Source organism: Lissotriton helveticus, chromosome 5_1 (genome assembly GCF_964261635.1).
Source record: "Lissotriton helveticus chromosome 5_1, aLisHel1.1, whole genome shotgun sequence".
Taxonomy (NCBI): Eukaryota; Metazoa; Chordata; class Amphibia; order Caudata; family Salamandridae; genus Lissotriton; species Lissotriton helveticus.
Window position 1 is genome coordinate 282,425,410 of NC_136065.1, and position 27,737 is coordinate 282,453,146.

The 27,737-nt window shown below is 46.4% G+C and overlaps 1 protein-coding gene across 1 annotated transcript in view; it reads right to left on the minus strand.

Moving 5' to 3' along the window:
* Nucleotides 1–2,818: 2,818 nt before the first annotated feature.
* Nucleotides 2,819–27,737, minus strand: part of LOC144754441 (F-box only protein 2-like) — a 224,020-nt gene continuing 199,101 nt past the window's right edge. Inside the window, exons 3-6 of the mRNA XM_078642217.1 lie at nucleotides 22,512–22,638; nucleotides 20,798–20,893; nucleotides 9,910–10,048; nucleotides 2,819–3,374 (exon numbers count right to left, since the gene is read on the minus strand). Of these exons, the coding sequence (XP_078498343.1) occupies nucleotides 3,240–3,374; nucleotides 9,910–10,048; nucleotides 20,798–20,893; nucleotides 22,512–22,638 (497 nt within the window). The 3' untranslated portion in view covers nucleotides 2,819–3,239. The remainder of the gene's footprint in view (nucleotides 3,375–9,909; nucleotides 10,049–20,797; nucleotides 20,894–22,511; nucleotides 22,639–27,737) is intronic.

Genomic DNA, 27,737 nt, shown 5'->3' on the forward strand with positions numbered 1-27,737 from the left:
ACGAAGGGTTTTAGCAGGAGGGGGGAAAGTTAGTATATTTCGCTGGAAAAATAAGCACATCCCAAGCAGAATTTAAACTCACCAAGTCAAAATGTACTTTGGAAAAAGTAGCACACCAGATTCAGAGCTGCAAGGAGCGGGGAAGCAAACACCTAGGGTCACAAGGCAGAATGTGGGATTCACAAGACGGATTCCGAAGGTGTGATGACAGCCCAGAGTCAGCAGTGAAAACCAAACGCCGCGGAGGCCGCAGCTTCCTGCAGCCGACGAGTTCAAGGCATTCCGGAGGGAGTGAGCATTCCTTTGATCGGAGTCACTGAACAAAGGCAAACAAAGGTAAGCGCGGAGACTAGAGCGACCATCAGTTCATGGAGCCGGCAGGAAGACTGCACAGTGGAAGCGAAAGGTTACCCAACCAAAGCAGAACTGAGCTCAACAGCAACCAAACGCGTTGGAAAGGGTTACATCTTTTTATTTTTATTTTATGCGTTTTTATAGAGCGCGGACTTTACCCGAAGGTGTCAGACTCAGAGCGCTTCACAATAGCAGTAATGATACATGAGGAGAAAATTACAAGTGAGCACGTTACAAAAGCAAACGTTACATTACATGAGGCAATAGTGACAATTGTGCATGTACCAAGAGCAAATAAAATTCAAGAGGTAGCAAGCAGTACGTTACAAGAGGAAAACGTGACATGTGTGCATGCATGTTACAAAAGCGTACAAAGTTAAAGTACAAGTAGAGGTATAATACTGGCATGAAATATAATATAATAAAAGGTAGACACTCAAAACACAAAAACAAACGTTACGTAACATGAGCCAATGGTGGCAATTGTGCATGTATCAAAAGCAAACAAAATACAAGAGGTAGCAAAAGTGAATGAAAACAGAAATTACTGCCAAGCTAGCGAGGCTTTAACTCTCTCTTGGTAAATTATATATTCCGCCTCCTCTTTGGATACATATTTCTCTGGGGGGTGTGTCAGGACGGGGCTGCTGTCCACCCACAGACTCCTTGCCGTCTCACAGGCCTCCACGTTTCTCAGGAGGGGGCCCCTTCCCAGGCTCAGGATGCGACCCCCGGGCAGGTAGAAGGCGAAGACCACGTTGTTCCACCTGCAAGGCTCGTACGTCTGCTGTGACTTCAAGTCCAGCGGATACTTCTCCAGGCGGCCCGTGGAGGGGTCGAAGTACCAGGTGTAAAAGTTTGTGGTGGACTCGGGGGCCCACAGCAGGTCCCCTGTCCAGGAGCGGGGCCACACGGAATCCAGCAGGGGCAGGTACTCAAACCCCACCCAGGAGGGGCTGTGGATCAGCACCCAGTGCACCACCTCCAGTTTGTAGGCCTCGGTGCCCAGGACCCTCAGGGCCGGCTCCTGCCCCCCACAGTGCTGCTGCTTGTAGTTCCACAATAGCTCCTCGAAGCCGAAGGGGAACAGGCAGTTCCCGTAGTGGGAGTCTTCGCACAACGCCGGGGAGTTGGCCCCCATCTCCCGCAGGTCTCGCATCGAAGGGTGGAGTTGCCGGTGGGGGATGCTGCACCCCCAGTAGTGCTGTAAGACCGCCTCCAAGCGCCTGCTCTTGAAGCGCTCCACATCTGGGCGCGGAATGTGCGGGGACCAGCAGGAGACGCTCAGGTTTACGAGGTTTCCCTTCAGGATGAAGGTATGCCGACATTTCTCCTCAGTATATGTTCACACACACTCTCCATTGAGAACATTTTCGACCAGGGGGTTTGTGTGCTCAACTGGGAACCTGCACCTCTTTTTAACACTCCTTCCCCCACCCCCGCTGCTCACAGCCCCCTCACCCCGATTGTGAGGCCAGCGGCTGCCTAGAGGGCGACCAATCCGATGCGCCCCCTTTTCACAGGCTTGCTGAGGAAGGGTGAGGGCTACCACCTCTATGCTGCGTTCAAAACGGGCCCCTATCGGGTCCGGCTTCGCCTCCCTCGGCCCATGTTTCTAACACATGGAAGCCTGCAATGGCTGTATATAAGACTGTCTCCAAGTCCCTTCTTACAATCAAGTTGTATCGTCTCTAGTGATAAGAACAAGGAAAGACACGGAAGCGGGAGGGGGGCGGGAAAGACACGGAAGCGGGAGGGGGGGCGGGAAAGACACGGAAGCGGGAGGGGGGGGCGGGAAAGACACGGAAGCGGGAGGGGGGGGCGGGAAAGACGCGGGAGGGGGGGCGGGAAAGACACGGAAAGGGGGGGCGGGAGGATCACGGCGCACGCACATTTATAAACAAAATGCTCCTTACCTGATCGCCTCGTGGGAACTTGAATCTTGCAGCCAACTCCAACAACAGACACTTTGAAAAGGAACAAAACAGGCCCACACGAAAAAATAAAAATAACACCCACCCACCACCGTGATGACGAACAGAAGTGGGTGGAGAGGGAAAAAATCTCGGGAACGCCCCCGAATCTGGTCCGAGATTGACGGACAGAGCCCTCTCCCAATGGCTAGCCTCCATTTATGGAGCTAGCCAATGGGAGGAGGGGGCGGATACCCGACCCCACAGAGAAAAACATAAGGTTTTCCTAGCGTATGCGTACTTCGTACTTCGTACGCATTTGCTAGGCAAAACCTAAAAAGGAACAAGATAGGCATGACAGAGACTTTAGAGTAAGCACAACAGGTAAATGTGAAAAGGCATGACAGACATAAGACAGAAACCAGCAGAGAAATGTGATGCAAACATAAGAAAGCAGTTTACAAGAGACTTTACGGTCCCACATAATAGAGACATGAGAGGAGGCCTAGAATACAGATACAAAAGACAGGTGAAATAACTATGAGGCGGGAAACACATGAAGCAGGTTTATTTAGTGTTGTTGGACAGAGGCAGCGTCTGAAGTAACATGTGTAAGGTTCCCAGTGGGCTAGCAGTAATGGAAGCCTCAGCCCCCTCGTAGCAAGCTAGCACACACATCAGTAGGCACTTCATTGATAGTGAAGGCTGGAGCATTCCTTCAGGGCCCTTATGCAGGCATCTCCTGGGCACTGCAGCATCTGGAGGGATCAAAGCGTGCAGAGGGGTTCAGGTAAGGCCCAGTCCATCCACGGGACATTGGAAGACTCACAGGGACAAGTACACTGCAAGAACCAAAGGTAGGGAGGGCTAAAGGAGGGAGATCTTGGTGAGCAATGCACCCCAGCACTGGAGGTAGGTAGGGCAGTATAGCAGCAAGCCTTAGTACCTTGCCTGAGTTCCCATCTGGGAAGTCTATGGTTCAATAGTCACGCTGCTGTTAGTGACGCGGACTCCAAACCATCCTTTCCAGTACAGCGAGTCCTGCCCCCCATGCTGGAACCGAACAAAGCGCACTCCAGGGCCATAACCGGAGAAAGTGTGTGAGATCTGATGGAGAGAAAAGACAGAATACACTGTTAATCCCAGCAGCATTCAAACCCTGAGCTCAAATATGCAGGTAATACCAGCACCGTCTGATCCCAAAGCACACCCTTACATGAAATTGGTGGCACCGTAAAGCTAACATGATCCAAAGTCTGACTCGGAATAAGCATGTTATGCCACCAGCTATTTTTTCTTCTTAACCATGAATGGTGGTCTAGCTACATGCACAGTAGCTGTTGTAACCTCAGTCAAATTGTGGCAGCCAATACAACATAATGGGGAGTCTCCGACAATGCATCATCTCATTGAAAAGCGAAAACAGTGGTTACTTTCGGGACAGGTTATGGGAATGGCTCACCCGGGTAGTCCTTCTAAGCCTTAGCTTCTCGCTCTAACCCTCTATATCCCATGCCCTGAAATTCTAATCCTCCCCTCATCCCCACACTAAATGCATTTCTCCCTCTTCTTTTAAGATGTGACTTCTTCCTCCCCACCTCTTATTTTCCTTAGTAACACATTTCAAGGCTTGGCTCCACACTTCCAAACTTGTATATCCCTCTCCAACATATTTCAGGGCTTGGCTCCTCTCTCTCTCTATTCCTCACCGAAACCCAGAGCTTTAAGTGGGCCGGGTCTCACCGGTGCTGATCACCAGCAGTTTTTTTAAGGGGGCTTCGAAGCGGGTCTCTATCAGTCTCTGTTTTGTGCCCTGGCAGAGGTGGTTCGTTTTTTTCCTGACTGCAGTGACAGCAGGCACATCGATGTGTGCTGCTCACACTGCTCACCTCCAGTAGTGGAGAAGTTACGGCATGACGTCATGCCAGGTGAGCGTTGTAAGAGAAGGGGAATCTTTTCTCTCTGGATTTCGTTCTCTTTGTAAAACTCATGAGTAGCAACATTGTCGTGGTGTCACCAGGGCTTTAAGTGCACGCTTTTTCAACATCATATGCAAGCCATAGTTGCTGCTTATTTATCTTACGCAACTAACAGCCATTGACATTGACAAAGCCAATAGCCCTGACTTGTTGTAGGTATGACGTTACTTGTGCCCTATATCGGGATGCATTGACAGAAACAGCAAAATACAAGTCGGGCGACATACTATGCTAAGCACAGATTTTTAACTTGCGTGTTTTTAAGCCACGCCCTTAATTACATTGGTCACGCCCCTTTGAGCGACCCCACAGTTTTTTCATCCCGCTTAAAGCCCTGCCAACACCTGCTATGGCTTGGTGCCTTACTCCTAACCCTGAATATTTCTCACAGGCACCTGCTAAGGCTGGACTCTTTACTCCCATCCTTGAATATTTCTTACCAACACCTACCAAGCCTCGGCTCCTCTCTCCTAACACTTTACATCTCTCCCAAATACTTGCCAACGCTTGGCTTCTCACCTGGGCCAGCTGGCGCAGCGGCAATAGGTGTTCACCTGGAGGGGGCACTGACCACAAGGGGTGGGTGGGGGCGCTGTGTTTGTCACTAACTTGCGATTTTGCGTACGATTTAAAAGCACCTGCTGCGAGTTCCTCCTGTACAGTTTTCAGGCAGCAATTAAAATGTCAAGATAACTTATGATTAATGTTCCTGCTACAGAGTTTTGTCTAGGGTTAATAGGCCTGCTACAAAGAACAAATCTGTATTTTATGTGGATAGCTGAGTGGATTAGTAAAGCCAGCCTTTACCAGTGCTTTTAATCAAATAAAATGTATGTGAGAAAGGTGCTATGGAGAGATGAGGGGCAGGTGGTAGTGAGGAGGAGGTCATGGGGCGGGGGCACCAAAAAAAGATTGTTGCACCAGGTCCACCTGCACTAAAACCACCCCTGCTACTCACTGCCACCTTCTACTTTGAACTGAAACTGCTCATTCTGGAGTATGTCGAAATTATCTTTCCAGGTGTTTATCTCCGTTGAATGCAAGTTATGCAAAAAAACTGAAATGCTGCAAAATGTAAGACACACCGAGCAAAGGTACACAGCAGCATAATATGCTTGGTATCCTTGTGCACTAATTGCTATGCCTTCCACACATTTTTGATGGCAGTTTGTAAGCACTACGGTGTATGCTTCTGCTATGGCACTTTGTATGATGAGGTTCGGTTTTTGCCAAGCCAGGTTTCAGGCATGAATAGTATGTCTATGCAATCTGTGCTGAGAGGCCTTCAAAGATGTGTCTGTTTAGCAAAGGATAGTACGTTAATAAGTATGCATGCAATGCAGTTGTCTTGTGTGATTGAGTGAGGAAATGTAGGAGGTCGCTTGCATGTGTAATGGCTGCTGATTGCGTGCGCAGGTTTTTGGAATGTGGTGGCAGTCATACCTCTAAGTTGAACTACACCCGTATGCATGTGTATTTATTATTCATCTACTTTCTTGAGATGTGTTGCTTCAGATTATATGCGGTACCTTCAGAATAACAGTGTATTCCACAATCAATGGTAGGTGATTGGCTCACAAATGTGAATATTAAGTGGGGTATTGCTCTGTGCATTTGTTTTTGTTGTGTAGCATGACCGATGTTGTTAGAAATGGGGTCTCTAGTTTGCCAGTGATTTGTACCCTGTCCAAGGAGGGACTCTCACTAGTCAAGGTATGAATGTTACATCCTCAGAATAACCCAAACTCACCCCCTTGGTAGCTTGGCAAGAGGAGTCAGGTTTATCCTCAGAGGAAATGTGTAAAGTATTTGTACACACACAAAGTAATACAGAAAAAACACCACAAAAGTTCTCCAAACCTTTTTAGAAAAATAGTCAATATTTAGCTGATTAAAACAAGACCAAAATGACAAAAATCCAATATCCACAAGTTAAGATACTAAGTTTCAAGGTAAAATAAAGTTATAACTCTTAGAAATCAATGGTTGCGCTTGACTAGGAGAATGTACTTTGATGCATCAAAAATCAAAGACAATGGTTGGTGCAGGGGAGGTGAGTAATCATTAAAGCAGGTGACTCATCAGTTCCTTACTGCTATGCAGGTCATTGGCAGGTAGGTGCTCGGTGAAGGTGCGCTGCACAAATGAGGTGATGCGTTGCTTGTAGTAACTAATGTGTCCTGGAGGTGGTGCAGGGTCATTGAGCCTCTAACGCCCTGTAACGATGTGAGGAGTGATGGGGTGATGCATATATTGTGAGTGTGATACCTCAGTTCCTGAAGGCCATGTGGTGCCAGTGATGCATTTTATGTCACTGCACGATGTGTTGATCCTGCGGGATCGATGTCAAACCACAGGCGGTGCATCACGGATGTTGGTGATGCAGTGCTCGAGACTCATGGAGCGATGATTCTTCGGGCACTGAAGCAAAGTCTGAGCTTGCATGAGCGGAGACCACGGCATCGGTGTAGGCAGTGACAATGCCGTGATTCTTGCAGGGGTGCACCAGTTTCGAAGTGACGCTTAAAGTTGATGCATGCTTTTCTTTTTTTAGCACCAAAACTCACTTTCAAGGTCCCAGAACTGGAATTGGCACCACTTGGCAGAGCAGGGCTCTCAGCAGAGAAGCCTAGGTGCTGGCAGAGGAAGCCTTTGATGACCCTTAGACTTCCAACAGGAGGCAAGCTCAACTCAAGCCCTTGGGGAAACTTGGAAAGCAGGCTGTAGAGAGCAGAGTCAGAGTCCAGTCCTGTCACTTCAAAGCAAGAAGCAGCTGGCCAACACAGCAGAGGAACCAGCAAAGTGGTAGTCCCTCCTGGCAGCACAACAGCTCTTCTTCTCAGCAGAATGTCCTCAGTCCAGAAGTGTTCTGAGTATATGGTGTCTGAGGTCCAGTTCTTACACCCATTTCAGCTTTTGAAGTAGGCAAACTCAAAAAAAGAAATCTTGGTAGTGCACAAGAACCTGCCCTTCGTGGCCCTGGCTCCAGACACACTACAGGGGCTGGAGACTTTGTTGTGGGGGGCATGCACAGCCCTATTCAGGTGTCAATGTCAACTCCTCCCACCCCTCTAGCTCAGAAAGGTCCAACAGCCTGCTGATGGACCATCAGGATATGCAGGGCACACCTTAGCTCCCTTTGTGTGACTGTCTAGAGTCAATGCACAACAGACCATCTGTCACGCTGACCCAGCCGTGTATTCAACGACAGGCAGTGGCACAGAATGGTTAAAGTAAGAAAATGCTCACTTTCTAAAAGTGGCATTTTCAGACCTACAACTTAAAAACCACCTTTACTAAAAGAGTTATTTGTATATTGTGACTCCTGAGACACCAAACTCCAAATTTCCATCTGCTCCCAATGGAAAATTACACTTAAAGATGTTTCAAGGCAATCTGCATGTGTACCTATGGGAACGATAGGCCTTACCATAGTGAGAGATGGAGTTGGCAGTTTTTCACTACGTGGACATGTATAACACAACTGTAAATTCCCACTGTACCCTGCCCATGGGGCGCCTTGAGCATACCTTAGGGGTGATGTATATGTAAAAAAGGAAAGGTTTGGCAAGTGGGTACATTTGCCCGGTCGACATGGAAGTTTAAAACTGCACATATAGGCTATGCAGTGGCAGACCTGAGACATGTTTGCAGGGCTACTGCTGTGGGTGCCACAATCAATGCTGCAGGCCCACTAGTAGCATTTGACTTACAGGCCCTGTGCACACCTGGTGCACTGTACTAGAGACTTACTAGTAAACCAAATAGGCCAATCATGGAGAAGCCAAATACCATTACATTTTAGACATATAGCACTTGCACTTTAGCACTGGTCAACAGTGGTAAAGTGTCCAGAGTTCTAACACCAGCAGAAACGAAATTCAGCACACAATCAAAAATAGGAGATCAAAAGCAAAAAGACAGGGGAAAACACACTAAAAGATGACAGTTCTAACAGGTGTTGAATCAGCTGGTAGATTTTCTGTGGTGCACTGAGTTTCAATCTGTAGGTCAAAACTACAGGCAGGTAAAGCTGTTGTCAGATGTGTTGTGTGTTGTTTGGCTGATGTTATGGGTTGACATGTGTACTGTGTGTATTGCTTCTGCTGTGGACAGGTGTAACCGTGCAGGAAAGTGTTGGCTGCCAGTCAGTTTGTTGTGAAAGGTGGCGTGTTTGTGCAATTGGCCTGACTATTGAGGTCGCTGTGGTGATGTAAGTGGGCATGTGTTTGGATGATTGAGAGACACTGTTTAAATCTGCCTGCTAACAGCTTTAGCTGGCTTTAAGACTTCATGTCATCAATTCTTTAACAAAGTTCGAAAAGAAGTACAGTGAGAGAGAGCACACGTTGGTAGGCCCTCTTCAGCCCTTGGCCTTCATGTATTTTTCATAATTTGCCAGTGCTTGAGTGGGTGGATGGGGTGTCCATCAAGGCCATGAAATTTTGAGGATGGTTACTTTGCCCCATTTGTGCTCCCATTAGATTTTGTTGTTAGGGCACAAGTAGTACTTTTGGTAGACTGTAAATGCAAGATTCCATGTAGCTTGTAACTAAAAGCCGGTATGTGTTCTTTGAAGGATTTACTTTGCTGATCAAACATTAATATTGCTGATTTATAGGTTTTTGATTAGGAAATACTGCTGTTAGGATGCCTTTGAACTCACCCTTCCACATTTGTTTGACTGTGGGTACTTTGCATGATAACATATTGTTGTATTTTCTGCTTTTGTTAACTCACAGAAGAAAGACATCTGCACACAGGCTTTCTTAAAGATGCAATGAAATTACTGGCCCTTTGTTGAGCCACTATAGCAACCCTGCAGTGTGTTAAGCAAAGCCTTCTCCCACTGTCCTATTATTGGAGCCTATGATGCAAATTCAGTATGGGATCTTCTATCCAGGGAATCTGGGACAACGCCCAGCTATTTCCAAGCATGTCTCTTAAAAAGAATCCATATCTTTTGTCTTTGCCGGTGCTTTTTTTTCATTCATTTGCAGTGATATTTGCATGTAGTTGGTGTTGGACGTGACTGTCGGTGATAGGCCCAGGAATACTTTTTACCCATCAAGGACTGTTCTTGTATGTGTACTGTTCCTATGTTTTAGAAAAATCCCTTTTGTCTTATTGTAAGTCAACCACTGTGTTGATGTCTTTTTTTATATTTAAGAGTGGCTCAAAGCTTGCAGAACTCAAGGGTGAACTGAGATGAAAGTCTAACTTTATGACTTTCGGTATTCACAAAGTGCATTTACGAGTAGTAAAGTTAGACTTTTGTTTCAGTTTAACTTAAATTTTGGTCTTAAGTTTAACTGAGACCAAAAGTGTAGCCTGAGTTAAACATGAGACCAAAACTTAAATCAAACTGAGACAAAAGTCTAACTTTAATACTAATAAATGCCCTTTGTGAATACCCAAATGTCTTAAAGTTAGACCTCGTCTCTGTTTATCTCTGTGAATCGGGCCCTTGGTTTCTCTGTTTCATGGCGTCAGGCTGTTGTGTACTATGGACCTATTGGATGCATTGCCTCTCTGCTTCTGCGCTGCCAGAGCATAATGAGAAGTAAAAGTGTCCTTGGGGGATTATTTTCAGTAAGTATGGAGAAAGAGTAAACTCCCTGGTGATGTGCTTGCTGGCTCTGCTGATGACCCATTTTGCTCACCTTATTCCAGTTGCCGTCGCTGAATTGTTCGATGGTGATGGGGCCATCGGGCCTGAATTCTGCCAGGACATCGTGATTCTCTCCCAGCAGCTGCACACACAGCTCATAGAGGCAACCCGCGTCAGTCCGAGCCGCATACCTGCAAATACAGCGGCACCAGTAAGTTGATACAGCACCAGGAACCAGGTCACGATCTATGCAATGACATGTTGATCACACAACGCATTGCTTCTTCACTGCACACACAGCCACATTGTGATCAGAAATCACCCAAAGCCAGGTAACTGCACTCACACCAACATTCTGATCACCAACTTACATGTGCAGGGTTTTAAGTAGTTCTGTAGTGCAAACATAGCTATAAATCAATGGAGAACTGTTTTGCCGTGGGCGGAAGCATACAATAAACATGAAGAAAGGCTTTCCTTCCCCCATGCGAATCGCTGAGGCTTGCGTAAAAGCTTCTGACCATTTTTGCAGTCACCAAGCATGGAATGGTTGGCACGTGCCAATGGCAGGCAGTAACCATTCGCAAAGTGATAGCGGTCGGTATTTGAGCACTCTGGGACCACCGGTAGGAGCAGACGGCAGTCCTATAGACCTCACTCCTCATTGTCATAATCACAGTTTACTGCTTCAGGTGGCATTGTGATCCCTGTGCTCTTAAGGGATATGTGTCACAAGACAGACAAATGTCAAATCTGGGCTGGAGGTCTGATGTCCCATGCGGGCGTCCGTCCCAGCATTCTTAGCTGTTTGCTATGAGTCACAAGCAGATTCCCACCCCAGGGGAGGCTCCTCCGCTGAGGTGGAGGAGCGTTGCCCCACTAGTTATAATGCCCCCACTGAAAAATAAAATGGTAATAAACATTATTACAATGTTATTTTTCATTGACTCTGCAAACACCTGTCTCGAGCTGAGTCTCAGGACGGGGTGGGACTGCTGCTGACTGGAAGCAGAAGAGAGGAGTATTGGGCAGGGCACCTTAAAGTGCGCATTTCCTTTTGGCTGGCCAGACATGCGCACTTTAAACTTCTCAACCCAGCTGGGTTGAGCCCGAGCAAAGGCCTCCAGTACTCTGTGGAGCGCTGAGAGAGTCTGCTCCATCCAATCCTGTCACTGCTCTCACAGCATGAGAGCAGCGCCAGAATTGGTTAGGGGACTTGTCGGGGGCTCGCTTGATGAAAGAAGAACACCAGGACCAGAGCAAGTGATTTTTAATTTCTTTTTTTTCCAATGTGTTTTTTGTTTGCATGTATCCCTAAATCGCCGACATACATTACATTACTGTTTTAAAGTTAAACATTTTAAGTTCAAAACTACAGTGTAATACATGTCTGTGTGAAGTTAATGTAGTTCACTGTTTTGCCCACCCCACCACTCTCCCTCGCAGGCAGCCACCACTGTCCAACCCCATTAATAGAAATGAGAGGGGCAGTCTTTGAAAACAATTCTGTTGCTCCACAAGGGCATGAGACTCCCTCATGTCACAAAGCTTGGGTGTGGTCAGAGTATAATGTATAGAATTGCACTGGATCCAGACTGTGCATCAGGCCCATGATGTTTGTTAAAGACGTGAATCTTTCGTTCCTTCTGAATGTGGTTGAGGGAGGCTGTTGTTGACTTTGCATCGGGCTGGTGCATGGTGAAAAGAGACGCGATGTCCTTGAGTCTTCAGTTTCTTGCACATTTTTATGACTCACGCTCGCTGATTTTGCTTTGCACCTATTGTTTAGATCTCTGGAAGTCATGCTCTTGCTTGTTAGGTATGATGGCTTGTTGAAGTTTACAGTTCTGAACAGGATGCTGTAGCTCTTGAAGGTGATGTGGGTGCACTGAGGAAGCAAGCAATGTTTCTTGAATGTCGAGGTTGATCCAGTCATATCTCCTATTCAAATGTGGGTCATGCCATGATCTGAAGCATGCTCTTCAGGGCAGGTAGGTGGCAGTCTAGGATGCCAGCAAGCCAGGCTTTGCTTGCAAAGCACAAAGTATGTCGTCCTACATGGCGTACAGAAACTACTCCCTTAGATACCAAACTACAGACAAAAACCAAAATCACCAAAATACACACCATGAGGGGTGTCATTCTCCTCAGTGTCCCAGCTGCAAGGTACCGTGTAATAGTGTCCACAATGATGTACTTGTTCTGTGAGATTGTGGGTTAGTCTGTGTGTCCCATGTTGTTCATCCATACCATCTGATAGAAGTCCCCCACCTAAAGACATTATAACAAAGGAACTCTACTTGCTTCAGGCGGAGGACCAGGGATTATCAGCAGTGGCTCGCTAGCATTATTGTGATCTGCCAGGACTTGTGGGCTTGTCAGAGGCTGGAATTGTGCCCAGATCCTTGGATTCTTCTCTCTGGGCACCTTCAGAGCTCTTTCTAGCAGATGAACAGAAGCTCAAGGAGGAGCGGTCAGCTGCGCCAACCCCATGTTTCAGATTTCGAGGGCAGTGTTTTTTATGTGTTCCTCTGTTGGCATGGATCTGAAAACAGCTTCCCTAATCTCCACTACTGGACCAATGAAAGCAGCCCTCCAAAGGTCTATGGATAGCTTTTATAAGATGTGCTGCTGCGGTTTTTGGGGGCTGGCTATAAGATCCTCAAAGACTGCCATCAATGCTTGTCCTTTTCTACACGTCCTGGGGTGGAAAAACAGTACTAGAAAGTCACTTTGTTTTTTTTTTTAACATTTTATTTTTTATTCAGGAAACAACAAGAAGTGAACCGTTGACTAGGTACGTTTCCAAAAATAATTAGATTCAGGAGATTCACTGTGAGCTTATCTCTAAAACCAGAAAGATTAGACAGTATTACCCCATCCCTTCATTACCGTAGAGCAACATTCTGAGACATCCATAACCCTTTATGATGTCCCTATTATCTCAAAGGTAGCATAACGATATAGGTCAAGTCATGGAACGCTTGCCATAAGTTTCAAAGTTGCAGGGACGTTCCCCACTTTTGTAAACTACCCATTTAATCCCATGCGCTTGTGAGATTTTTAACAATGGCTGCAATTGATATATCCTAACCTACTTCCATCCAGGCGCGGCCGGTACAGGTAATAGCCGTGGGGTGGGGCAGGGGCAGGGCGGGCGGGGGAGGAGAGTGGACATACGTCAGGATAGGGAAAATAAAATAAATATATAAATAAAGCCACTTACCTTGCGCTCGCGGCATTGCCAAATTGGCAATGCCTCGAGCGCAAAGTAAATGGTTTTATTTATTTATTTTATTTTCCCTATCCCATCGTCAGTTGACTGGCTCACCACCCCACCCCCCCCCGCCCCGCCCCGCCCCGCCCAATTGCTCTTACCTGTTCCGGCCGCACCTGCGTCCATCATCAAAGTAAACAGTGTCATCGAGTGAAGGGTCAGATCCCGGTAATATGATTGACTCCCCAGGGTTGCTATTTTGCAAACTGAACATATATTTCATCTGGCCCTCCAAGTTTTTAGGTCGATATAGTTTTTAGGTCTCGGACTAGCGTCCCACGCAGTGGGCGGAGTCCAAGATTTCATGTTTTGGCAGTATGGGGGCTTGAACCTGCCCCTCTTCTCCATTGGCTGGCCTCGTAAATGCTGGCCAGCCATTGGAGGAGAGGGGCGTCACTCGGTTCAGGCCCCGTCTTGAGTGGATTCGGGGGCGTGTTTTTTTGCAGTTTTTAAGCCGTGACGTCATCCGTCACTCAACTGCTCAAAAACACGCCCCCGAATCGCAAAAATGGCGGCGCTTTTGTTCTGCCATTTCCCCCCGACCGCATCCCCCGGCATTGGTCATTACCTCAAATTAGGGATTTGCTTGTTTGAACATAGTTTTACGGGGCAAGTCACGATTATAAATCTACAGCAGTGATTGTTCCAGCGGAGCAGAGTGGGGGTGGGTACCTTGCTGCACGCTTGTTCTGATTGCTCAGCTTGTTTCTTTGAACTGTGAACACTTTCTCTAACAAACTTCCGGCGCCAGAGATCAACACCGGAGAGGCCCTACCCGGGAGAGCGGCCCTCCTAGGCGCTGCAGGTGAGCGGGTGCGAACGGCGGGGCACAGGTGTCAATAACTCGACCCAAATCCGATTCTACATGCCCTGTGGGAGGACCCGTACGTGCAGGAGGCTCGGGAGCACAGGAGCCCCGGGAATCTCACCGCCGGCAGCGATGTGGCTCTGTCCCGCGGGGCAGCGGCGGCTGCGGGGAGTACCGTGGCCCGGCCTGCAACTCTGGGCGTTGGCGGTGCTGCTGTGTGGGGCACGCAGTGGCGCCTGCCCGGCTTTGTGCCGCTGCTTCGGGGACCTGATGGACTGTAGTCGGAGGAGGTTAGCCCAAGTACCCGACGGATTGCCTCGGTGGACCGTGCAGCTGTGAGTATCTTGTGGGCTGCAGGGCAGCTGTCATTGCGAAGCTGCCCTGTCTTTCAGTATTTCTAAAATGACCTGGGACTGCTGTACCCGGTGGTGGGGGTAGCTGGGAGTACAACAGCAACAGTAAGCACCTGATGGGGTAGCTGTCAGCTGTGAGTATGTCGGGGCCATTGGCGTGAGGTGTGTGGCTTATGGGGCGAGGGTGGCTATCGTCATGGTCCGGGGATGTTAGTTTTGAGTATCGAAGGTATGTGGACTGGACAGGTACCTCTTATCGATAACAATTGCATGAAAGAGGCAGCTTACGGCCTTGTGAGTATCCGAGGTGAGACTTAGGCTGTTGGAAGTATGTTACAACCAGATGCGAGTGTCTTCTCGAGAGGGTACGTCTGGGGGTAGTTGAGGGAGCTGTGAGGCGGCATAGTTTGGGAAAGTCCAGGGGTTCGGACGCGCCATAGGGAAGGCCTTGTTCGAGTCTTGAGTATGCCTGTGGGTTTATGTGTGGAACATGGGCTGAAAAGTGAGGGGGTACCACCCACCTGTATCTTATGTATGGGTGGCATAACCAGAGTGTCAGACGTGTGTTGCATACTTCAACTGCCCTCTCGGGTCAGTTGACACAAATCTCCGTGTGTTAACGCCATAACCCCTTTGTCATTTGTGTGTGTAGAAGTGACATGGTACTGCGGCTCATACCATTCTCCAAGTAGCCATTCACGGGGTGGTGGAGGGGCGCATTAGAGTTTGGAGCCGAAAGTAGCTGAGCATACCGTTTTTCTATTTTAGTTTGTTTCTGACCTTATTTGACACTATTGTGATTATTTGCACCTTTTATTGCTTGCAGCTACATCTTATTCGGTGGCTTGGTTGGAAGGAACTCTGCAGCTTGCTATTATGGAGTATGTGTGTGGGGCTCTGTGTGTGTGGGGGGGGCTCTGTGTGTGTGGGGCTGTGTGTGTGGGGGGCTCTATGTGTGTGGGGGGCTCTGTGTGTGTGGGGCTGTGTGTGTGTGGGGCTGTGTGGGGGCTGTGTGTGTGTGTGTGTGTGGCTCTGTGTGTGTGTGTGGCTCTGTGTCCGCTAATACTCTCTACTACTCTCTAATGCTCACCTATTGTTATTGTAAACGACAATACCATTTATTTATGTTTTAAAAAAAACAAAAAATGAAAAAAATGTCATTTGCAATGCCAATAGTTCTAACTTTAATAAGCCGAGACCATTGCATTGTAAATGCTTGTTCTATTTACAATGCACGTTTGTACAAACCAATCAGCTCGGTTTTAGCAGTCATTTTACTAATAAAGATAGAGTTCTATCGTTGCAAGGCACGCTCACACTTTTTTCTTCACCTATCCCTTATTCTATAGTACGAAGTCTTTATAATTGCAATATTGTCATGGTTTTAATTAACTGAAACAATAAAGCATTGAATTGGATTTCCATGCACCAATCTATATTCTTCTGCCACACAGCAAGTCCTTGGAATGCTCACCCCATCGCACAGCTGGGCAACCTTTCTCTTTGCCAGAATTATACCAATATCAAGCACGTTTTCTTGCAGGTGTTGCATCTCCCCAAAACCCTAGCAATACAATCTTGGGGGAATATTCCTTAGTCACCCGACACCATCACTGAATGAGGCAGTTTTACCTTTAGAGGGCATTGCCATATAATGTGATAAAAGGAGCCCTCTTCACCACATTTCTTCAAACACAGTGCATCTTACACCTCCTCAAATTTCTGAAGTAGCATTCTGGTATAATATAGTAGATGGAATATTTTCAGCTGGACTAATATGAACTTTCCCTGTACAGCCACTGTTCAAGCATAACCACAAGCCTTTCCCCATTCAGTGAAGCCTATTGATCCAAAGTCTCTCTCCCATTTATAACTTACCCAAATGTCAAGGATATTGTTAATGTCTCACATGTTCAGTATATGGCCTTCTTGACCATTGAGGCAGATGGCAGCCTATTATCCAATGCAGCACAATTCTATAGGTCTGTAAGGCCCCGCCGTAAGAATATGGACGAGAACTTGAGGATAAATGCATTATCACAACAGTTTAAGCATCACAAAATCTGCTGCACTCTATATGCTGTTCACTCCACTCCTCATCATACACACATGGCCCCTAGGCAAAGCAGCGCAGACAGTGGCATAGCTAGACCTTTGGCCACCCGTGCATTGGAGGGGGAGTGCTGGCGGATTCCTGCATCGGCTGCAGGTAATAGGGCGGGGGGAGGGGGTGCTGGAGATTCTAGCACATCTGCTGCTTGCCACCCGCAGCGGCATGTAAGAGCGGGACGGTGCTGGCGGATTCCCGCCACAGGTAATAGCGGGGGCTGGAAATTCCTGTGTGTCTGCCGCCACGCGACAGCTGCAGGTAAGAGCGGGGTGGGGGAAAATTTGCCACCTCCAAAACTTGTGTCGCCAGGGGAAGTCCGCGACCCCACACCCGTCTTGCTACGCCACTGACAGAAGAGGCATGGAGACTGTGGAAACAAACCAGTGGTGGCTCACCCACTAGACACTACTGGTGGGAATCTGTGTCCAATCTGTATACTTTATACCCTTAGGGCCGAATGAGCAGCTTCAGTACAAAAAGGGTATCTGCTTAATTTACCTGTGGCCGTCAACACTTCACAAGTTTCTCCCAACTCTCACTCGATACCTGGCATTTTGTTCCCTCAAAATTGTTGTTTTCTTTAAGCCTGTGCAAAATTTTAATGACTCCAGTGCAATTTGCATAATTTAAGGGATTTTGCATTACAGTTTTTACGTGAAATTTCCAAAATTATGCCAGTACGTCACATTGCATAATTAGACACCCTTCTCAGTAACAATTTACTGCAAATGCGCCATTCACTATAAAAATGTACTACAAAAACATGGGAAGACAGAACGCAAGCAGCTCTTGCTCGCAGTGGTTTTGTTTATTGCGCTATATGTTTAGTGCGAAATGCATTCTTGCATTAAAAATTGACATAAGGATGCATTTCACGCTAAATATAGCAATAAATGACAGATTTGCATTTCACGTAATTATGTGTACTTATGAGTAATTTTGCCACACTTTGGCGTTATTATATGGAAGCAAATTATGCAAATATAGCACACCCCTAGTTTGCTTCCCTTTGCTATTCCCCTCATGTTTAAATTCTATGCTAATTTGGTTCTTTGCAGTTTTTTTTCCTGAGCTTCATTCTTGTATTCTGGACAGTGCGCGAATCACTGTGGCATTTATCAGCTGTGCAGATCCCTTATTCTTCTCAAACTAATGTTCTCCTCAGTGCTTAATTTGAGAAGGTGGTTTACGGTGCTGAGCACCGGCACTTAATTGTCAACACCGGCGTTGTGACAGTCTGCCACAAGGTGGCACTGTCTAGCTAATTTAGGGATGACCACAACAACCGTTATTTTTTAAATCATTATATTTCGCAAATGACGTTTCCATGCCACCCAAGCCATTCTTACAGCTTTGGGGGCCTAAAATAGTCTGAATTGCCGCACTTATGGGAGTGTGATGTCTAGTAGTTGTGTTGTTACGATCTTTGGCAGCATGGCAGGGGCATTGTGTGATGAAAGATGCAGTGGCCACCTGACAAGAGCCCTGGCAGATATGTTTTTTTACAAATTAAGCACTGGTTCCTCTATTGTAGTCATGGACAACATCAGGTCATATTGCCCCAGATCCAATTAGTTTAGTCTTCAGCCATCACATTTCATGGAGGATCAAGATAGAACCATCACTGATAATTGCGAGTCCTCTGAAATTCTATCTTACACACCTTTTGTGCATGGAACCAAGAGAAAACATAAAATATATCCTGAAGAATTTATGATGAGCTCAGAAATAAAGAGTATTCCCACATCTCTTGATGAAAGTCCCTGGACAGGCCAATCATTCCCATAGTTGAGGCAGCCCTTTTTCAGCTTCGTATTGGTTCTCTCGGTTTAGCCAGGTTGGCAGACTAGTCCAAACAATCATCCACCACTAGGTTAAACTTTCTTCAGACTATCGCTCCTCCTTTGCTTTCTCTAGTAGTAATTCACTCAGATGTTGAGCACAGTCTGCCACCAGGTATAGATTTAGAAAGTGTTATTTCTTGGCCATCTCGCCTACGCAGAGTGGCGGCTCCTTCGCTAAGGCTGAGGATAGTCACCCCCACTGCTTTCAGCAGTGGAAATAAAGGAACTATAAAATGATAAAAACTAGTTATTTTAATTTTATTTGTTCGTGCTGCGGCGTCTTTGAGGGGCAGGGCGGGACTGCTCTGCTCTCAGAGCAGGTGGGAGGATTGATAGGCACTCTGTGAGTGTGCAATGACTGATTGGCCGGCCTTATCGGGCCGGCCAAACAGTCATGCGTACTTTGCATGTTCTCCACGGAGGCTGCATTCCAGCCTGGGTGGAGAAAATGCCCAGGCTCCCATTCCTTGACTGAGGGCTGAACCATGGCGCTCAGACCAATCACAATGCTGCAACGCAGCATTGTGATTTAAGGGAGCCTGGAAGCTTGGGTGCTTCCTGTTCTTGAGTGGAGGGAAGACGACGAAGGACAAGGAGTTCTCTTTTTTTTTTTTTTTTACCGCCTTTCCCCCCCTCCCCCACTCCGCCACCCCCAATCCGTGCCGGCGGCCACTGCCTACCCACCTCAGCCACATAACAACCCTCTGGTTCTACCCATGTATTTCCATATGAAAATTGAGCAAAATTGCTAAAGAGAGTCCCCACTGCCCTCGATACTGCAGTAAAGCCCCTATGAGTCAATATTGTGTGATGAACTTACTCCTGTAAACCTACTTCTGTTGCCAACATGATGGGCCTCCTAAGGAGCAGCACAGGCAGTGTATACCCTGGGCCCTGTATCTCTGGATTGCCTGGAACACAACACCTCTTTCGGTCTTACTTCCAGCTCACTGACATTCCATGTTAGGATTTTAAGAAGATCATGTTGCCTTTGTGTCTACTTGCCTTTCGCATCCAGAGGCATAGATCGACCAACCATTTATGCATATTGTGCATATCTGTGACGAAATATTTCAAAATTAACCATTCCATTTGTTTTTCTAGACTTGGTAGAGCCGTTTAAGTTTGCAACTCGTATTTGAAAATCTGAATATAATATGTGAGATGTGGTATTACATATATTTGTAATTAAACAAAATTCGCAGAACAACAAATATTAATTTGAAGGGTTGCAGTGTCCTTTATAATATTCTTAAGACTTGAAAAATAATTAGTTGCAAAACAGGCAACTGCTGATTTTAATATTGCAGCCGCTGAAAACAGATGTTTTTACCTAATGGGGTGAGTGTCTGGATGCATTACTTGCTAAGACCGAGAAACACAATGTAAAATAGAAACAGGAATTCAATTATCGGTGCCCTTTTCTTTCATTTGTTTTGGGTAGTGGCAGTCTTTGGTACTGACATTATCTTTATTGTGCCAAGTCACTGGGTGCTGTTCTTGCAAAAGTTGATAAAGTCTCCCTAAAGTTCCTTGACTCTCCAGCTGTAGCTATGGCCGGGCAGTCAAGCCTTACTCAATGAGATAGTAATACATAACAGAAAGCAGCACCCTCAAGAAAGATGCAAGTCGGCCAAATCCATGTCTTTGATAATGATTCTTTAAAATAAAAACAAAGCAGTTAAAACTGAACTAAATAGTTAAAATCTGAAGTGATGTGCACATATGGTTACTGAGACACCCAGGGTGAGCCCATATTTAAACTCAGAGGACACAACACATACCAGTGCAAAGCTGTAGGGTCAACTTCCTAATAGTTGTCAGGCGCTCATGTCAACAAGTCACTACATTGTGCATTACAAAACCAGCAGTCAATAAATGAATAGAAGGTCTCGCCAGGTAATCATGCCTCTGTGTTGGTCCCAAGAAGGACTCACAACCAATGACGTCAGAGACAGACAGGTGTCGCCTTTTATTCCATGCAGCACAGATGTCAAGCGCGGGTGCTCTACGTGCTGAAGCTCGTGCAAGGCTGGACTCTGAAGGAGTGCTGTACTTTGAGTTAAAGGGCTTTAACCCCTAGCATGCTGCGCAAATTTTCGCGCTGTGCGGGCCATTTGAATAGGGGGTGTGATTCGGACTGCCCCCGGCCGTCCTCCACACACGCTCACTGTGACGCATGATGCATTCAACGGGTTAATTACATAGCTGGCATCAACAGTGAACATTTTGATACTGCGGGAGATCTCCACTTCATATGGTGTCTGCACATAGAGGAGTGCAGCTCCATGCAATGTTTTGTGAATACTCACCATTCAAAGATTGTGAGAATTGCACCAATGGTGCCACAAGCCTGAGATCACCGAGAGTGTTGGATGGAGGTCCAGGGGTGCTATGAAGGTTCACAGGGTGCCAGGTAGATAGAAGAGACCTCCTCTAATGCTTAAGCCGGACTGGTACCACACACACACATACACACACACACACACACACACACATTCACAGGCACAACCTCTTTTCCAGGCACACTAACCTGGGCTGTACTCACCAGTCCTCTACCACAATTTTAGGCTGGATGTTGTCCATCAGCTCTTCCCAGAAACCCTCAGCCAGGAGATCTATGGTCTGCGATTTGCTGCAGTTTCTGAAATGCAAGATGCTAGTTATAACCTCCAGAACTAGCAGAAGGCTTAAGAGTGGAGAAAAAAAAACAGGCTTTATTACAACTCACAAGGTGAAGGAGAGACCTACCTCGCAGGACTTGCAATAAAGGTGTGCTAGCATGTGGGTAAACCTCCTCTCAGGATGGAGAGGCATGGGGGATCCTTACTCTGGGTCTGGGGGCATTACTCAGAATGAGCAGGCTTGGGGTACGCTCGCTCACAGTCAGCAGGTACAGTCAATTTTGTGAGTAGAGTGTGAACTTAGGGCATCATTAGGATGGCGGGTCGACTTTGTCCGCCCGCCATCCTCGCGGTGAAAGGGACCGCCCGCCATAAGGGCGGGGGTCCCGTGGGGGCAATTAGGATGTGCCCGCCACAGTGGCAGGTGCATCCTGCATTCCTGGCATTGTGGCTGGCGGTGCACTCAGCACCGCCAGCCACAATCCCAGGAAGGCATGTTGTGCACTTCCATGGCAGGCACCGCGCGGTCCCTGCCATGTTGTGCATAGAACTGCTAGGGGGTACCCCCCCTGTGCACCCCCCACCCCCCCGGAATACCTGGGGGCCCGCAACGGGCCCCCGCAGTCCATTATCGCATGCCTTTCCGTGGTCGCCACGGAAAGGCATCTATCCGCACCCATGCTAATATGGATGGCGGTGTCTAGCAGGCACGCCACCATATTAAACCCTTTCCGTCTGCCGCGGTCCCCCCGCCATGGTAATATGGCAGGGGGGAAATGGGTGGCGGGTGGAGTCGGATCACGGGCCGATCGCCACCGCCATGCGGGCGGTGGTGATCCACCTGTGATCCTAATGGGCCCCTTAGTCTCTGAGACTGAAGACATTGTTTTATTCCAAGTGAGTGCAGCTGTGAGAATCTAAATTCCATGTGGGGAGAAGTTTACCCCTCGACGTCTTAAGGCCAGGGGTAAACCATGCTCTCTGCAGTAGGGACATAGGCATTGCTTCCAGCAGGCACAGCCATGCCAATCTTACACTGAGTGTAGGATAAAACCTTATTCTCAAAGAGTGCAGGCATCGGGTTACTGTAGGTGAATCCTTACTCATGGAGGGTGGGCATGGGATTTGCTCTCAGAGAATGGAGACATAAGAGGTTATTCTCAAAGTGCAAGCATGGGTGAATCATGCTAACTCAGGAAATAATTTATTGGGCTTCGACTGTGCTCCACACATATTACAGAAAGAATTCAAATTTTCAAAGTGCAATTACATAATTACAACTACATGATTATATACAATTGATCCAGAGTCAATGTTGCACATAAAACTTCAGTTCAAAGCCTGAGTTATGATATACATAAGAGTTACCTACATATCAATGTTTTGTAGACAGCAGTGTGCAGGGGGTACTCCGGGCATTACTACAGTACTTTTCAGAAGTAAATACGGAGAAATAATTGTTTCATGAAGTGTGACCGTAGGAAAAACCCTAAATTCCGGGACAGGGAGTCCATGTGTTCAGGCGTGGGTAAAATTACTTTGTCTGTTGGGATGGGGAGGGCCAATTCCTAGGGCGCACAGACGAAACAAGACAGAGGTGATGTATTCCTTGCTACAGACACATGAATGCAGTCTTACTCGAAGGATGTGGCAAAGTATTTCTGGACTCCAGCACTTGGAAATTCAACCCCGTTGTCTCCTGGAACATCTTCAATTTTCCAGCCATCTCCTCCTTCATCCTCTATGGTCCAGAACTCAAACTCTTCTATAATGTTTGAAAAACAGAAACAGTTTAAACAATAATATTACTATTAGTCTGTTCTCCAACATGGGTTTTATTTCTAGTATTCTTTCTACACAAATTTTCCAAAAGTAAATTAGCCAGAAATTGAATTAACATAAATATACATATACATATATAAGTTGGAGCATAACGAAGGCCTCCGCAGCACCGCGGTGCGGGGATGGGACCCCCTCAGCCCCTACTGATGTGAGGGGCCTCTTCAGCATATCAAGTTTTGTTACACCACTGTATATATATATATATATATATATATATATATATATATATCATATTGGCATGAGAATATTTCCAAATCAGAGACTCATATAGGTCATTATAAAGGTATATGCCACCTGATAATACCTTTTGATGCTTTTAAACAAACATAGGATACCACCTGAACCACGGATACTTTTGTGGTTTATCCGAAGGCTTTTTTAACCCCCAAAAAAATGTAACAAGTATTTCAATCAGAAAAAAAAAAAATTTCTAAGAACTCCCTCAGGCTAGCACATCCACAAATCCCCCTCCCCGCCCCCCCCCAAGGTTGAGTCTACCCTGGTAGTACCAACTTTCCAGTGTGGCACGATGTGGCAAACGATAAAGCAGGTCACATTACGTAAGTGAGCCTATCTCCTCCTACTCTTGGAATTGCCCCAGCTTTGGGATTTAGTATTTAGTAGGTAGCGAAAAAGACATTAGGGAATTCTTTCTGCACGTGACCTAATAGGTTTGGAGCAAAACCCAGGGTGTCACACCATTTCACCAGTTGTGATTCTGCGAGGGGAAACATTGTTTACAATGTACACGTTTCAACATGTGTCATTACAACAAATGATTTCCAACGCAAACTCCATTACAACGCATGTCATTACATCGTATAATCCATTACAACGCATTACCCAAAGTAACGCCCCATCGGAATTAGAATAATAATTGCGTTGTAATGGATTATGCGTTGTAATGACATGCATTGTAACAACATGCGTCGTAATGGATTTTGTGATTTAAAAAATGTGTTGTAATGACACGCGTTGCAACGCGTGTGTTGTAAAGCGTCATGTTCTTCTGCGAGTAATGCAGGCGTGAGCCCTTTCTCTCTCTTTTTGTGTGATAAAAGAGAAGAAGACACCCAGCCTGTGGCTAAATTCCGATTTCCAGTCTTGATCAAACTGTGTGATCCTCATTTTTTGTTCTGAGCACTACAATTGAAGCACCAGGTCAGTTCAGGATGTAGCTTTAGAAATATCTTTCTTGTACATATTTTAATAGACTATAATGTTTCTCCATTCTTCGTAACAGCATAGCCCCGATTCCATGACACGTGACAGCTGACTTGCCTTTGGGTCACTAGTGGCAAAATCATCAAGGCAGAACCCAGTGGGTTGGTTCATGACTGTTTGTTCATGTTTAGAAACTATCACAAATAATAAATGCCACTCACCAGCTGATATAAACAGGACTCAAGTGAAATGATTCCAGATGTAGGAGAAACATATACATGTTTTGGATTTGGCAGAGTCTTTGTCATATTTCTAAACAACATTTATTGCAAAGTGACTATGCCAAATATTTGGATGGCTCGGCTCATGCTCTGGCTCTTAGGGCCAAGCTCTGGCCCTAAGGGCCAAACTAGACACTTAGATCTGCAATCCCTGTTCTGTTTGTCCACCTTTAGGGTACCAGCCCAGAATGAAAGCAAAACATAAAGAAATGGCCAATTCATTACAATTAAAATGGTAGCACAACCAAAGTATATACATCATAGGGTTCAATGACCTTATCTGGTGGTGCTTGTACATGATTATTTAATAAGCTTGTACCTATTGAATGAGGCAGTCCTGTTCACAGTGTCGGCAACACACTGGTTGCTACCACTTGCAGTAACTCGGTGCTTCTTGCCTGCTCATGTTACCCCCCTGCTAGGATGCTCTGCCTATGTCTCTGCAGCAGTGTCTTCAGATAGAGCGACAACAAGATCTCTTAAAAGAGCAGTAAAAAGGATCTCCTGGTTGGTGCCAGCGCTCGGCCTCCACAGCGCTGCTGCTCATCTGACTGGTGGCGGCAGGGCCACTGAGGATTCCTGGAAGCAACGCAGCCACTCCCCAGTTCTGGCCAATTGGACCCGGGAGCGCGGCAGGCAGGGCACACAGCTCAAAGCCACCAACAAGAATTCTGGATGACCACTTCCCAGAATTCCAAAGCCGGCTTCTGCACATCCAGGCACAGCTGCTGCGGGCATGGCAGTATGATTCAAAGCATAGGGCATAGTGAGCTTGTTTCACACTGTGGGTTATAGTCAGTAGGCTGCAGTAAATGCAGTTGAAACTGCACCCGCTTACTTGCCTATCCAGCAACAACGGGGAAATAGTGCTAACTGCGGCCGGGTTGTCTGCTTGGTCAACTTCGGCCCGGTCTTAGAGTAGGCTTTAATAATTTACCACATCAAATATAGTGGAGCACAAGGTGTTGGGACAGAGCATTTGTAGCTGGGGCACGAGCACCACCTGCCCCCCCCCCAAACAACACCACTGCGGTAGTGGTAGCCCTCTCACCAGAATTGGACCAGATTACATCAGCTCTGCAAGAGGTACATGAACCTATTGCACATTCTCTCAATTATTTAACCCCTTCGCTGCTAGGCCTTTTCCCCTCCTGTGCTGAGGCTTTTTTTGGCGTTTTGGAGTAGTGCGCGCTTAGGCCCTTGTAACTTTTTGACCACATAAGGTATCCACGCCAAATTTGCGTCCTTTTCTTCCAACATCATGTGGATTCTAAAGGCGCCCTGGGTTTGTGGATTCCCTTGGAGGGGGCCCAGAAATTTAGCAAAATATAGTGATTTTTTTGTTTTTTTCAGAAAAATGGGAAAAACGGGCTGCAAATGAAAGCCTCTGGGTGTTTCCCTGAAAATGGTATCACAAAAAGGTTTGTGGGGCTGAAATCTCCATTTTCTCAGCTTTCAGGGAATGACAGACTTTTGTCAGAGAACCGAAATTTTTCACTCAGTTTTGGCATTTTTCTGGGACATAGCCTATTTTTGCTATTTTTAGAGCTTTCCACCTCCTTCCAGTTAATGGTAGAAATGAGTTTGAAAGCAATAATGGATCCTGGAAAGCTTTACATTTTCGAAAAGTAGACAAAATTCTGAATTCAGAAAGGGGTCATTTGTCTAAATCCATGAAGGTTTCGTTATAGAAACTAACAGTTAGATATTGGAATATTTGAAATTTTGTTGAAAAAAACAGCCTTTTGTCTCAACGTTTTCACCTATAACTTTTTCTAATTTTGACAGCTCTTGGAAAGCAATATACCGTTACATCCGTTAGACCTTCCTGGTTGTGGGGATATATAGGACTTGTAGTTTCACCAAGAACCCGACGAACCCAGATCCAAAAACTGAGCAGCAACTTGCAATGGTATTTTTTCATTTACTGGGTATAGTGCACTTTGTCTTGGAAAATGTATACATGGAATAATCTGTATGAAAGACACCTATGTATTTCTGAATTGGGTACAAATTATAGACTTCAGAAACAGTATATAATTGCACATTTTCAAAGTTGGGAATACTCATACTAGCATGAGAATTATTGGTCATTTTTCATAAAGATTTTTTTTTTACTCAATGTCTTTCATTCAAAGGGAGAAATGCATGAAAGCTCAATTGGTAATAACAGTTGATTTACAAATCTGAATTACCCCAAGTGTCCCGATAAAAACGGTACCTCACTTGTGTGGGTCGGCCTTGTGCCTGCGACAGGAAACGGCGGAAAATGCAACGTGGTCACACCTAAATTTAGCAGTTACAAATTGACCCTTTTTTGGCAAAGTGCCTACCTGTAGTTTTTGCACCCTAGCTCTGCCGGCACCTAGGGAAACCTTGCAAACCTATACATTTTTGAAAAGTAGACACCCAGGGGAATTCAGGATGGGGTGACTCGACTGCCTACCACCAGGTTTTGTTACCCAGAATTCCTTGCAAAGCTAAGTTTTTCACAAAATAAACACATTTTCCTCACATTTCTGTGGTGGAAAGTTCTGGAATCTGCGTGGATCAACAAATTTCCACCCACCCAACGTGCCCCCAGGTCTCCCGAAAAAAACGGTACCTCACTTGCGTGGGTAGGCATAGTGGCTGCGACATGAAACAGCGCAAAACGCAGCATGGTCGCACCTCAATTTCCCAGTGAAATTTAGCACGATTCGGACAAAAAGACTACCTTTTGTTTTTGCGCCGTAGCTCTGCCAGCACCTAGGGAAACCTAGCAAACCTATACATTTTTGAAAACTAGACACCCAGGGAAATTCAGGATGGGGTGACTCGCCTGCCTATCCCCAGGTTTTGTTACCCAGAATCCCTTGCAAACATAAAAATTTGACCAAAAAAACACATTTTCCTCACATTTCTGTGGTGGTAAGTTCTGGAATCTGCGTGGAGCAACAAATTTCCACCCACCCAGCGTGCCCCCAGGTCTCCCGAAAAAAACGGTACCTCACTTGCGTGGGTAGGCATAGTGGCTGCGACATGAAACAGCGCAAAACGCAGCATGGTCGCACCTCAATTTCCCAGTGAAATTTAGCACGATTCGGACAAAAAGACTACCTTTTGTTTTTGCGCCGTAGCTCTGCCAGCACCTAGGGAAACCTAGCAAACCTATACATTTTTGAAAACTAGACACCCAGGGGAATTCAGGATGGGGTGACTCGCCTGCCTACCCCCAGGTTTTGTTACCCAGAATCCCTTGCAAACATAAAAATTTGACCAAAAAAACACATTTTCCTCACATTTCTGTGGTGGAAAGTTCTGGAATCTGCGTGGATCAACAAATTTCCACCCACCCAGCGTGCCCCCAGGTCTCCCGAAAAAAACGGTACCTCACTTGCGTGGGTAGGCATAGTGGCTGCGACATGAAACAGCGCAAAACGCAGCATGGTCGCACCTCAATTTCCCAGTGAAATTTAGCACGATTCGGACAAAAAGACTACCTTTTGTTTTTGCGCCGTAGCTCTGCCAGCATCTAGGGAAACCTAGCAAACCTATACATTTTTGAAAACTAGACACCCAGGGGAATTCAGGATGG